This window comes from Solea solea, chromosome 10 (genome assembly GCF_958295425.1).
Source record: "Solea solea chromosome 10, fSolSol10.1, whole genome shotgun sequence".
NCBI lineage: Eukaryota > Metazoa > Chordata > Actinopteri > Pleuronectiformes > Soleidae > Solea > Solea solea.
In genome coordinates this window covers 12,668,596-12,683,500 of record NC_081143.1, presented here as the reverse complement: position 1 = coordinate 12,683,500, position 14,905 = coordinate 12,668,596, and the positions used below count along the sequence as shown (strand labels likewise).

The window sequence follows — 14,905 nt, the reverse complement described above, 5'->3', positions numbered from 1 at the left end:
GTACAGATCCCTCATAATTGTACTTCAGTACTGTACTCAAGTAAATGTACTCCGTTACTGTCCGGCTCTGCACGTATGAAGCTCTTGCATCTGCCCATGATCATCTGGAAGGAGAGGCTTAGGACAGAGAGCCTGGATCTACTACCTGGAGATGAGACTCGACAATAAAGTGACCTGCAGACTGATGACTTCAGATTGTTTTTCTTTCCCGAATGGCTTGTAAGCCTGCACCCAAAAGCAGACACAGAGATAATGTTAACCCATAGTGCTCAGGCTGCACACATCTGTGCCGCAGGAGCACCCATGGTAATTTGCTGTGAGAATAATACACAATCATCCCTGACAGAGTTCTATTCTATTCTATTCTATTCTATGATGTTCTTCTCTGCTTCTTTTTCATCTTTGATGTTTATTGGCATCTGTAGTGTTGCACTTCTGCCTTTATATCCTATCTATCTTCACCTACCCACCGGACTAATAATTATTGTAAGGCAGTTTTAAATTAAACTTGTAATCCGTTTACAGAGCGTCTGTTAACGCTCGTCATGACAAGCATGTCAAACCAAGGTTCCGTTAGGACAGGAGCGGTTAAAGCTAATTGGTCAGCCCGGTTGTCACTTTCGTTGAGGTCGGACGGCCCCTCACACATCACATTGGTGGCCATGGACGTCAGTAAAACCGAGTGTTTGCTTTTATAGGACGTTCGTCTCTTCGGAGTTTTACTTTTGGGAACCAGCCCTGTCGACCACAGTCTCGATATCCCGTTGGTCGAACCTTCATCCATAAAATGACGTACACAAACGCAATGTCGCGGTTGGCTTGCTTGAATTTCAATCACAGAGATGTCTTGAGCCGATTGGCTCTCGGGACCGTCGCTCATTGGACCTCTGTGAGCGGATTGGTGCAGCGGTGCGGGTGGGCTCCTCCCCGGGCTCGGTCTTCGAGGCTCGCGGACAGCGAATGTCGTCATGAGCGGTGGGTAGGAATTAAAACATTGGTGTTTATATTACATTCTACTTCACTAAAACGTTGTTTTGCATTGAACAGAAAAACACTGGGTGTTGTGAGGTGCTAATAAGTGTGTTTCAGCGGGTACACGGGCAGCTGCATGAACCAAAATAAGCATCGTACTTCCGGAAAGGGGCTGCCTCTTTCTGTAACGTTATCAAAGAGTTTGCAGCTAGCTGAGTGCGTGTTTAATGGGAACTAAGTAGTAGCTCCTCTGCTTGTATGTTCTTATTATGTGGCTTGCATTTCCAACAGCTGTTACTTCCACTTAAATCACAGGATTTATACGGTGAAGGCAACCACCCATTTTTGTTATTAGATTCAGCTGCACACTGAGAAAGTTAGCTTGACCTAGCTACGCTAGCCTGCTCTGGTTTAGTTGAGTGTTGCTAGTTAGCTTTCTGGCTAACGTTAGCTGGTCTCTGCCACAGCAAAGCGAACAGTGATAGATGGCGGCGCTATTTTTAAGGCCGCATTTTTTTTACTCCGTTTGTACCCGACTGTCACGAATTGAAGACACACTGACACGCTCATTTTTCATTGTGGAAAGACTCAAAAAGGTGTGTGAGTTTGTTCAGCTGCTTTGCAATCATCAGCTTGCATAGAAGCGTTCATACACATCCTAAAAATACACCAGAGATAAAGTGGGCTGAACCTATCACACAGTGACCTAAACAGTTTGTTCACTTTTTGTCTGTCATAATTGATAAATGATGCATAATTCTAGCAAAACATCAAGTAGGGTGCTGAATCGACACTTTCTTCACAATAGAATGTTTGTGGAAAATACATCGCCTGCCCACTGATGTTTGTAGTTATTCATGCTGCAAATGTAAATATACATATTAATGCAATAAATGTTAATAGATATTAATACTCTATTAATCTCACATGTCCTATCAGAACATGTTTCTGCTGTTGTTGGCTGCATGGTGTTCTTCTAGTTGTGTTGGCAAAATGGTGTTATTTTGATCAGCATCTCGATTGAAGGCACCTCATTTGTTTATGCATATATCATACTTTGTAACTTAACTGTATTTGTTCATGAACATATACTCCATAGATGGGAGTTTGTGTGCATATGTTTTTTTGCCCAAAATAGGTGTGTCGGTGTGCAGCACCCATAAATGAACCACTTTTCCGGAGCAATTCGTTACTGCCCAAATTGTACTTCTGACCATCTGAACTAAATATGCACAATAAATATAGTATCTTTTCCAGTCACAATGACTTTTGACTGCTCCCCAGTTGCATTTCCTTTCTCAGAAAGCAACTAAGTAGCTTGATATGTTTGCCAGGGTTGTTTATGGTTCAATTTTTCCTTGGTCAAACAAAGCAGCTCATATAATGTCACATTAACCAGCTATCTAGATTAACTGTTTAAGTTTGTCTCTTAATTTAATGAGCTTTTGTTGAAAATGTACACGCTGCACTTACTAATATAATTTCCTAAATTATTACATCACCCCATCATCATAAGTAACCAGCCAGTGTTTTGCCTAGAATTTCGTTTAGCATGTGTGCTTTTGTGCCACTTTCCACAAGGATGACACTGTGTCACAATGGTGAGGCCCATATTTATTCAATCCAAAGCTCAATTAAGAAAATATCCAAATAATCCTATTCTTCTTTCAGTTTCTCCCTTAAGGGATCACCACTGCAAATCATCTGCCTCTGTGTTGCTCTATCAAAAATTGCATAATAATGTATGTTGATTATTATATTTGTGTCTTAATTTGTAGCTCTTGGTGTTACATATGAAAATTAATCAGAAGTGGCATGTTGATATTTATTTATTTATTTATTCGTTTATTTCGGTCATGTCAGTTAGATCATTCATCATCACACATCATCTTAGTGTAGTTCACACAATACACATAACTGAAAGGGAAAGCGGGAGAAGCAAAAGCTTATCTAGTCCCGCCCCCATTACCCACAGAATACATATTTTCATCGTACAATACATAATTTCATCATACTTTTTTTCTGACTGTTTGACAAATATTAATGAATGCACAGCTGATGCACTGTTATCAACTGGAGTGCACAGATAGTAATGTTGTGTTCTTCTTCTTGCATTCCGTCTTTCATTCCAGTCTTCTGTAATCTATATACTACTGTAATGCTGTAAATGAGAATGTTTAAACATCGTGTGTGGAGTGGGGCCTGATTTTGACTCTGCTGTATCTGTGTTTTTTCCCCAGAACAACAGGACAGTATGGCCACCACTGTTGCTGTCAGTCCCAGTGAATACCTTCAGCCTTCCTCAGCTTCCACACAAGTGAGTGACAGCTGGACAATTGCAATTTTGCTGTTACTCTTCTGTTGTTGTCACACTTATTTTCTCATGTTACACTTACATGAACTGTAGAGTGCTGCAGGAACATTTGTGGACCAGGGTTATACATAGAGACTTGAATTTGAAATTAAAAAGCATTCACTTGCATTGATGCTCAGGTCAGTAATTTGTTTCTGAAACATTGCTATTGAAGAAAGTCATACTTTCTTTTTTTGTATTGTCACCCAGCTTTTGTAGAGAGGATTTCTTCATCCAATGTGATGGTTCAGGGACATCAAGTCGTCCAGTGTAGATTAGATGTTTGAACACAATTGCAGCTGACATTCATGTAGAATGCCTCCTTGTTCTGCAGCTTGAGGATCACAGACATGGACCACAGACGGACCCAAAAGCTTCTCAGGTGGACTCTTACACCTCCTGTTTGACACGGTTTATGATTCTGCATGTGTTTTTAAATTAATTCTGAAGGTTTTTTAAGTTGTGGTTGTACGAGGTAGCAATACTGAGTCAGAGTGAACTGCGCTGTGCATATTCTCTTTGCCCATAATCAGGTAGGCTCACTCTCTTAACAAAAACCTCACCTACTAGAATCTATGCCTGCATAAGTTTGTTATATGAGAATAAAGGAGTTGTTGAATTACTGCTGCCTCTATCACTATTTTGTGACTTCTGTATTTGAAATCCTTCATTCGGATTAAGTGAAGTCATGCGGAGTGGCTAAAAGAGGCAGCAACATCTATGTCCCTGAGAGCTAATAGCTGATTAGCTCAATGGACTTGAGGTCGGGAGAGTGATTTGTTTACATAATGACACAAACTTTAGTTCCATGTTGTAGAAGACAGTGTAATGGTAAGATAAACACATTGTTAAGATATTGTAGACATAGACTGATGCTGTCATAGATTTTATTTAGGCAGGCCTTTGATAAGTGGCTAAATCTGTTATCCTTGTGTCCCAGCTGGCAGCAAAGTTTTCACAGAGAGCATTGTTGCCTGACTTATATGGGTTCTAGGGGCAAGGGGTGCACACTTATATAGCTGTGTTTCCATCATACTACGGTACAGTTTGGGATTGTAAAGTCCTGGGTCAGGCTTATGTTTCGGCTGAGAACTGCACCTTACTTGGTGGTGTGGGCTGTGCGTGATGGGCATTTAGTTTTGTATGAGAATAGACTGCAGGCGTTTGTCTCGATATTTACACCTATCACAAGGGAGTGATGTTTTGTTCTCCCAATTCGGTGATTGTCATGGATGGAGCCACCCTGACTGTACGCTACCATTTTACTGTGTTACCCCAAGGGATGGTTACCAAAGAATGGAATGGATATTTTGCTACTATTCCTAATGGAAATTCAAAAAAACACGTACTGTATTGTACAAAAGCGAACCGTTCCAATCCCGTTCCACCTGAACTATCCTTTTAACTGCTGCTTAGCTACTCAACTCTCACATCACCTTTCCTCTCTCTCTCTCTCAGTGCTTACCTGTTTCGACACAGGTTGGTTTTATTTCAGACTGTGTGAGCTGTATCTGAGTCATTGTGTGTGACTGTATATTTCCCTGCAGGACACCCAGCCCAGTCCTTTGGCGCTCTTGGCTGCCACCTGTAGTAAAATCGGCCCTCCAGCTGCACAGGCTCCTGTTAGTTCCCCTGCACAACCGCAGCCTCGCAGACTCCTCCCCATAAAGCCGGCTCCAATCGCGCCTGCGCCACCCAAAAATCTGGGATTTCTGTCACCCAAGGGCAATGTGATCCTCGGCTCCGCAGCTCACGGCAACCCCATTGTCCTCACTATCCAGCAGAGTCCTGCTCGCAGCAGCACCTCAGCTCCTGCCAACATCCAGTACCAGATGGTGCCACAGATTCAGGGCACCCAGACGATCCAGGTGATGCCACAGGGCGGTCAGATCCAGCTCATACCGGGTACCAACCAGGCCATCATAACCACACCCATGACTGTTCCGGCCCCTGTGGCTGCCACTGCTCCGGTCACACCGCAGAAGACTGTAGCCATCAAGCCCTGCCCTAAGTCACGCAAGCAACACAACTCCACTGCGAACATTGTGCAACTGCCAGGTGGGCTCACACTGCCACTTAATGTGGCGACCGGTGAAATGGGTGGGACTCAGATCATCACAGAAACGGCTGCTGCACTCCCAAATCCTGGAAAGGGAAGACGTGGGAGGAAAAAGAAATTGGTTGTGGCGACGCTGCCTCAACATCCTCCTGCACAGGCTGCCTCACCACCCCCAGAGCAGATGGAGGCCTTTGTGATAGAAGCCGGAGACAACATCATTCAGGTACATGTGCCCCAATGTGAGAGAGCATTCAGTGCAAACCTATGCTAATAGTGAACCACCCACAGCATATAATTGCTGGACTTAGCTTGACTTAACTGTGCATAGCAATGCAGTGACATCAAATATGGTTGCTTTTGCACTGTTAAAATACTGAACTTGAGGCTTTAAAACTGCAGTATATAATTCAATCAGTAACATCACGGTGTGTTGATACTTGGCTTGTACCTAGTTTGACCTCTCCCCTCCTGCACCTGTTTTTGTTCACAGGCTGGTAACAACCTGCTAATTGTGCAGAGTCCTGGACAGCCAGCAGTGGTGCAGCAGGTGCAGCTGGTCCAGCCCAAACATGAATCTCAGATGGTTCAGATCCCACAGCAGGCGCTGAAGGTGGTGCAGGCCGCCTCCGCCACGCTGCCGCCCGTCCCACAGAAACAGTCGAACCTGCAGGTCACCACAACAGAACCATCACCAACACAGGTATCTATGCTGTTGCAGTTTTACTTAATAGAACAGAGTTCGCATTGGCTACCAATCAAAGCAGTGACAAAAATATTAATGTTTAATGAAATATTTCAGTTTTTTTTAATTGTGGTAGTGTGAGGTATTGACACAGAGACAGTAGAGTTGTCAAAAAGATTCATGTAAAAATTACATATTGTATGTATGCCTACAAGTGTATGCCGTACATAACTCAGATTATACCCAGGAAACTTGTTTTCTTGGATTTGCATGTGTTTTTCCAAATATAAAAACTACTTAAACACCTTACTCTGATTTCATGACGACAGAACCTTTCTGGGCACATAGTAGCAGAGTAGAACCTTAATTAGCAGCTGTATACTGTATATCTATATGCAGACAGTTTGCTTGAGCAGCATTTTCTTGGAGGTTTCATTTGCCTTTGTCAAAAGCAAAGTAGAGACACAGCACATCTTCAGCACCTGGTAATACGACCAGTTTACGGATGTAAAATAGACAGCAAAAATGTATCATGGTATAAGTAGTGTAGCTTCACAACTTGCTAACCAATTTTAGCTTTATGACATGACGGTTTCTTTGGACTCAGTTCATCTGGGAACCTTACCCTCAACAAGAATCAGGACCTGTGCCTTCATGTGAACCCGCAAAATGGAGGGGTAGGGCTAAGTAATAGGGGTAAAGGGTGAAAAGAGATTGAGTCGTAATTTACGTGTATAATCTTCTCTCAGCTCATCTTCAAAACAGCACTGGGCGAGTGGCCATCAGTTCTGCTCCAGGACTCCATCTCCACAGCAACCCCAACCATGTCAGTCGCCAGCACCACGACTTCGCCACCAACAAGCGCCAAAAAGATGCCAGCAGGGGGGAGGAAGGAAAGGACTCTGACAAAAATTGCCCCAGCGGGGGGGATGATAACGCTGAATACGTCGCAGCTTCAATCTGCAGCCCAGGCAGTGCAGACCATCAGCATCAATGGGGTCCAAGTTCAGGGTGTTCCTGTCACCATCACCAACGCAGGGGGTGAGTGAGTTCATGTGTTTGTGTTTCCAACTAGTTAAATATAACAACACTGACTCAGCCAAAAGTCAGTATGAGGACAGATTTTTATTTTGACATCAGTTTTAATTTTGACACCACATTTTGATTTAGTTTTAGTTATAGTCTTATGACAAAAGTACCATTTGGTTGTAGTCATATTGCAGTCATCTGAGATGTTTTCGTTTTAGTCGACTAAATCTGATGTGTTTGTTTGTATTATTGTTTCTCTATCATCCTATCTATTAATCTGTTATTATTATTATTATTATTATTGTTGTTGTTGTTGTTGTTATTATTAAGGTTTGAATTTACAAAACAGATATAACTGTTTTGATATGAAACAATTTTATGTCTTAACAATCAAATGATTCAATTAAGTACATGTTTGTTTTAAGACAGTGAAACATTACACTTGGACTTCTTCAGCAGGTCAATTGACATTTTTTAACACAGCAACCCTCCTGTGGAGGATAAAGCAGTAGAACATGGATGAATGCATGGATATTTTGATATGTGTTATATATACAATGCTGTATTTAGTATATTTTGAATGCATTTGATCTGATATATACACTGTATGATAATAATCAAAGTTGCTGTAAACTGAAAAAAACCCTACGTAAAATACACTCTCTACATTGTAGAACATTTTTCTGTTAACTGTATGTTTATCATCAAACTTGTATGTTATAACAGGTCAACACATTTTTTAATATTTCTACAGTTTTATTGTCCACAAATGGTACTTTCACATAATATAAATCTCACTATTATTATTATTATTATTATTATTATTAATAATAATAATTTTTATTTGTATTATTATTATTATCATTATCATTAAATTATTATCGCATGGATTTTCTCCGGGTTCTCGGGCTTCCTCCCACGGTCCAAAAACATGCAATATGTGGATTAGGTCAATTGGACACTATGAATTGACCGTAGATGTGAGAGTGATTTTTGCATTGATTAATTTCCCAGGCTCTCAGCTGTGGTTTGGTCCAGTAGCATCTCTGCTGTGTCTCTTACAGTGCATTTGTGTCCGTGTCCTTCAGGCCAGCAGCACCTGACAGTGCAGACCATGCAGGGAGGAGGACTCCAGCTGGCTGCCGCACAGGGGCAGCCGACTATCCAGGTCGACCAGACCCTCACTCTGGAGCTGCCTGGTCAGCCCGGAGAGAAGAAGCGACGCATGGCCTGCACCTGCCCCAACTGTAAGGATGCAGACAAGAGGTCAGTGTCTTAGCACAGTTTAGATTTTCTTCTTTGTATTTATAAGGCTCTGGTGTGTGAAACATTCAGTAATTAAAAAGGTAAATTTAGATCTGAAAAAGCTATATTACAGCTCAGTGTCTGCTGGCCTGTTGATGTCCACTGTGGTCTGTGGGAAATACATTTTGCCACCAAATATTAAGGTTGGACAGTATATTGGAATAGACGTAGAATAGAATGTGGGATCAGGTATGCATGCAGGGAGGACCAGGCTGGAACCTGGACATATATGTGAGGAATGTGGTATGTTTTTTTTGACAGTGAGGATAAAGAGGTAGACGATGGATGGATGAATGTTAACGGGGGTGTCGTAAAAATATGTACTCCCAAACTGTAGGGGGAGCCCCATAGAGAAAATGGCGAAAAAGCGACGCTTTAAATGTCCTAGGGCTGTTGTATATCAAATCAATTTACTTTTACTTACAGAATTAAGTTTTGTATTACAATAAATGAGGTGAAATCCTTCAGTTAAATCTGTTGCTCTGTGGGAGTGCAGCACACACACAGAGTCACAGAGCTGTAAAATAGGTTTTGTTTTCTCCTCTGTTTATTTTACGATTCAACACCAAAAAAAAAAAAACAATGTCAGTTTTTTCCAATATCGTGCAGCCCTAGTGAGTAATGCAGAGAAGCAATTTGTGTTTCTTGTGAGACCCAAGACTTGAGACCTCCTGATTGTGAGGAGTCCAGGTCAGCAGCCCTGATCTTGTAAGGCTAATAACAGACAGTAGGGGGCAGTGGAGACAGTCCCCAATCTCCCCGCAAAAAGACATTTAAGCAAAATGACTCTAGAGCTGTTAAATTAGAGTATAAATCCGGGATAGTTCTGCTTTAACTATAGTGTCTCTCCACATCACAGGTGTTCATAGTAATCATTAATTACATCAGCTGTCAGACACTAGCTAAATGTTGTGTCGCAACAAACTACACTGAAAAGATGGACGTTTTTCTGGAAATAACATTTGAGATGATTATGAATTGTTGTCAAGAGAAGATAGAAAAAACAGCAGGATACTTTCATGTAAAGGCACATATAGCAAAATGTATTAAAAAAATAAACGTTCAGGTCTGAAAGCTCAATAAAAGGTTATTGGAGGTTTTCTTCTGAGAGGACACAGTGGAGCAGCAGCAACTGTCAGATCAAGCTGTTAATGAACATGATTCATACAAACCACTAAGGCAACAGACACATTTTCCTCTGGTTGTGCAATTAATGGAAACATACAAATATAAAAGAATTGCAGTAACATATCATGCAGGACCACACTCGTTGTTTGTGTTGCTAGGCAATGGCCAAGTTGCCTGCGGCCTTGTGCCTACAAGAGCATCTTAGCCTTATTGATATTCAGTACAACGGCACTCTCTGTCTCATGTGATATTTCTTAAGTAATAAAATACTATAAATAAGGAACACACATTAAGCTAAAAAATTGTGTGAGGGAACAAACTTAAACTGCAGTAGTCCCTTTGACCATTTCTTAGCCTATATTATCATGATCACGTCCTCATTTGTCTCGCGTCGTGCTGTGTCAACAGCAGCAGCACCCGCTCCCGCTTCAAATAAAACACCGCGCTTCAATCAATGGGAAAATGTATTTCGGGATGGTTCGGGTGGACAATTCATGCAGGTGTGTCGGGCCGGGGCGGATTCGGGCTTAAAGACCTGCGGGCTGGTCGGGTTGTAATTTTCAGGCCCGTTGAGAACTCTAACCTCAGTCATTTAATTGTGTTAAGCACTTTGTGGTACAATTTATGTTTGTATGAAAAGTGCTATATAAATAAAGTCTGATTTACTGTTTGGTTTATTAACCCACTGAACTTAAGGCGAGGAAAATGCACAAAATTTGCAACATTAATGAAAGCATGTCTCTGGCCAGCCCCTGCCACACGCCTCTAAAACTGCCACTGCTGTGGCGGAGACGTCAGAGAGCTCTACCAGCTACACAACTGAGTCACTGTTTCACTGTTTCACCCTAACCCATAACAACAGAGGCACCAGAATGTCATCTGGTCTGAAAGATACTGATCGTGTAGGAACTGGTGCCATTATTGCGACTGGGTATTACTGACCAGCCCTAATGTGTGTTTCACTGAACTCTCAGCCTGAGTGTATCATACTAAATGTGTGTGTTTGTGTGTGGACACTTTGCAGGCCCGGGGAAGTAGGGAAGAGGAAGCACATCTGCCATGTCCCTGGCTGTGAAAAGACATTCAGGAAAACGTCACTGCTGCGAGCTCACGTCCGGCTGCACACCGGCGAGAGGCCTTTCGTCTGTAACTGGGTTTTCTGCGGGAAGCGATTCACGCGCAGCGACGAGCTGCAGCGCCATGCTAGGACACACACAGGTGCCTGACACACTCATAAACAAAATAATCCCCCTAGTTTTTCTCTGTTAATTGATCTACTCACTCTTCTTTGTTTGCCCTTCACAGGAGACAAGCGCTTTGAGTGCAGCCAGTGTCAGAAACGTTTCATGAGGAGCGATCACCTGACAAAGCATTTTAAGACACACATAAACACCAAGAACCTGTGAGTGGAATGTATACTGAGTGTAAACCCAGATAAACTCTGAGACTCAAGACGGGTTAGAGGAAGGAGAAGCAGAGGGAGTGCCTGTGACTTGTCCCATAATGGGAAATACTCCAAAAAACAGTCCCTGTATCTCCTCTCACTCTTTGAAGAGTGTGGTGTACAAAGAAAACCCTTCCTCCTGGTGAACTCCAAACTTGCTCAGCAAATTTATTAATAATAGATTATTTTTATTTGCTTTTCCCACTGGTCTGAGTGGAGGCCACAAACCGCTTTTGCTGAACTTGTAAGATGAAGACATGGGCAGGTTTCAGATGCAGATGCTTAAATCTGCTTACTTATTCATGAACATCTCTTGCAGAAGAACATACACAGAGATCTGACATCACAGGTGTCGACACCCGAGACCACAGAAATCCACACACACTTAAAACAGTTTCCATCTCTTGCTTCTCCTAAACCATGCCGCTTTTTGTTTTGTTTGTCATGGAACGTCAAAAGCTCCCAGATACTGGCAGTGAAGAACCAAAAAAATTACATATTTTATGAATTGACCAGAAAAAGGTGTGTTTATATCATTTGAATGGTAATTTTAAGTTATTAACAGCTGTTTAATCCCCAAACATTTGTGGCTATAATATAAAAACAAGAAAAAGGTACTATTATACATAGTATTGATATTAAAAACAAACTATTTATCATGTATTTCCATATTTTTTATTCAAAATGAATTAAAAAAAAAAAGTACATGTAAAAAAAAAAAGACAAAATTAGAAAAGTTGAAAACAATAGGTGCAATATAGCATCATGTAGTCTGAGATAAAGAACTAATCAACAACATTACAGGATCAGTTCAAAAGCGCTGTGCCTGAAACATTAACATTTTAAAGTAAATTTACAAACAAACATGCCACAAGCCAAGAGCAGCTGGTTTCAGGATCATATTGTCAGTAGTGAAGTGCATAAGTCTTAAAGGAAAAGAGTGTTGGTGGAAATCAAAAACATGGCTGCAACTACCAGATATATATAGTCTAAATTATCATCTAAACCTCAAAATGACTTTTCATAAATTAATTTAAAGAGGAGCAAAGAAATAAAAGAATATTAGTTTTCAAGAAGCTGGAGTCACACAAATTGGACTATCAAAACAATTAAAAGAAGAAATAACTGAAGGACTTAATTGGGTAAATAATGGAAGACCTTGGATTGATCCTTGTGGAGCTCCAGGTATAAGAGAATTCAAAAATGTGCCTCCAATAGCAAATCTTTCAAGGGATTATGAGGTGAAAGCTGTGTTCAGGTGTAGTAAAGCCACAAGTAACATATTTGTAATGTGATGGAATTCTGGTTATCAAAGACATGGCGGAACATTCAAGTAAAAATGCACACCGTCTAGTAATCAATGAGATTTTTTCTCATCAAGTGCAGCAGATTGTGCAGACAATAAGGTCAGGACAATGTCAAAGGATAATGATGATTCCACCTGTGAAGCTACATCATGTGTAACCGCCTGAAATTCTCTGTCAAACACTCTGTCAGACGCTTGTATTTCCTGTGTTGTCAAGGGCGACACGCTGGAGTTGAGTCCTGTAAAAATGTGTTTTATAAAAAAAGAAAGGTCCAAAATGTTTCATGAAGATTAAATGATGGGAAGAGCCTATCTCCTGGTGAACCTGGCCGCTACCACAACATGGTACGCTTACAAAGCAAAATATTACTGTGGTACTATAATATAATGACTGTGGCCACATCACAATACTCATCAAACATATCACATAATTCCTAAACATTAAACATTTTTCTATACGGCTGATTGTGTTAACACAACGTTTATGGTTAATATTTGATTAAACTTGACTTCTTTTGCTAACTAAAAAAAAAAAGCTTTTGTTGTTGTGGTAATTACAGTATATTCTAAACATGTTTATACTTAAAAAAAAAAAAGGTGAACATTTTGGTACCTGTACCAAAGCCACCCAGGTGTCTTCTTACTCCTTGTGTACTACTAACAAACGATCAAACGAAACTCCAGGGTAATAATCTCATATTCTGCTCTGTCACAGTATAGTTTTCATTTGGCCATTTGTAGCCTATGCATTGCTGTAAATATGACCTGATTTACACTTTATTGGTTTTTTATTCGGCCTAACTTGACAATCATGTCACAAGATGCAAAAAAAAATAAGAAAAAAGCTTTCTCAGGCATTTGATCAGTTTCCTTGTACATTATATTATTATTATTATTTTTTAATTTCCAGCTCTAATGTCATAGCTTTAATTCTGAATTTAAACTGGACATACTGATGACCAGCAGTAGGACCTACTGTGCAGTACTATCATGATATAATGTCACTGTACTGACCTTTTGCCAGCAGCTCATCAGTCAGTTTGAAGGAAGATTCTCATTCAGACTCATTTGATCAGCTTTTTTCGGTCAAATTAGCTCTGTGCCATCAAACAGCCACCAGCTGAACTGTCGCTGTGGCTCGTTCTGATACTGTGACATGAGTAATCGATGGTGGCTTTTCTCAACACTGTCCAACTATGACTTCCGCTCTGTATTCAACAGAGACATTTGACCAAACAAAGCTCAAGTCAAGTCAGATTCACATTTCTTTGTAAAGCACTTAGCGCCAGTTTTGTGATGTGTTTCACAGCCAGTGGGAGACAGATGATGGTGTAAAGCTTAGGTGGCCAATATTTGGTGTATTTTTCTAACAGTGTGTCTGAACGAAATGCCATCATACCTTTGGAATAGATAGAAAGACCCCTGCTCATATTTATGTTTGTATTTCATGTCTAAAGATGTAAATACAGTGTATGGCTGTTTGACACGGTAAATGTAGGATATACAAAAAAAAAGCGAGAGTTAAAGCTGCCTAGTGTTGTGGTTGGCCTGACCAGCCCTGAAGAAAATGGTCTTTGTACAGTGTTTGAGGAATAAAATATTATGTGACATTGTATAGCTTCATTACTGCTTTATATAGATCTCTTAGATCTTTTTTTTTCTATTGAATTTAAGATGCCTTAGCTAGCTGCGCCCAGTATTTAATGATGTTCCTGTCTCTAATTCCAGGTTACAACATTTGTAAAATTCCTTTTGTGTTTTTAACTTATGTTACATGCTAACGTCATGTGCACTAATTCAAACCCACAGGTTCCAAAATTTGTAAATTTAACCTCGATTGTAATTAAATGTAATAAGATTTTCAAAAGTAAGACATTTCTCTCGATCTATTTCTGTGGGTTAAGTGCTTCTTTTTCTCCGAAGCATCTGTGTCATATCACTTTTGAGGAGAACCAGCAGTTTATTTTCTAACTTTTACGAAGGTGCTTAAACATGACGTTTGCTCCTTTTCTACAGTCACCACCTCAATAAATAACTCCAAACTATTTCTGCTTTCTTTATTTTTCTCATGGACAGAACAGTTCCAGTGATCAAGTAGTTAATTAAATAATATTTACAAATACAGTATATGTATAAAATATACTTTTATTTTGTATTCACAAATGCAAGATATTTTTTGTCTGGGCTAGAATAAATAAATGTATTCAATTTATTATTTATATAGCACTTTTCATTTTATTCATTATACATAAGAAATCGTAAATTGTACCACGAAGTTATTCACACAATGCAATCAATCCCACCCCCTCAAAAAGACATTAAAAGAGACAGCTGTCAGGATGTGTCATAATCACTTTATTTAAAAAAATAAAACAGATATTACAAAAAAAAGGTAGGGTGAATAAGAGTAAAGAAAGCAAATGCTGAAGTAGCTTAAAATACCCAGGGAGATGAAAATAGTATTAAAGGAAGATGAGATATTGAATATTATTATTATTATTATTATTATTATTATTATTATTATTAAGGAAATCAAGGTAGAAAAAAAGGAATCACATACTTACAGTCTCTCTCTCTCTTTTTAAAAAAAAATAAATAAAAAAAATATATATAATATAATAAATAAA

General features: G+C 40.0%; 1 protein-coding gene across 2 annotated transcripts; it reads left to right on the top strand.

Moving 5' to 3' along the window:
• The first annotated feature begins 606 nt into the window (after positions 1-606).
• sp2 (sp2 transcription factor) lies at positions 607-14,323 on the top strand. 2 transcript variants are annotated; one of them, XM_058640924.1, is made up of 8 exons: positions 607-975; positions 3,213-3,289; positions 4,873-5,607; positions 5,875-6,084; positions 6,816-7,107; positions 8,184-8,361; positions 10,553-10,746; positions 10,834-14,323. In XM_058640924.1, exons 1-8 carry the CDS (start codon positions 969-971, stop codon positions 10,932-10,934), a joined length of 1,794 nt encoding a protein of 597 aa, XP_058496907.1. In that variant the 5' UTR covers positions 607-968; the 3' UTR covers positions 10,935-14,323. The 2 variants fall into 2 exon arrangements, with proteins under 2 accessions (XP_058496907.1, XP_058496908.1); XM_058640925.1 differs by lacking the exon at positions 607-975 and adding an exon at positions 1,009-1,568.
• Positions 14,324-14,905: the final 582 nt, after the last annotated feature.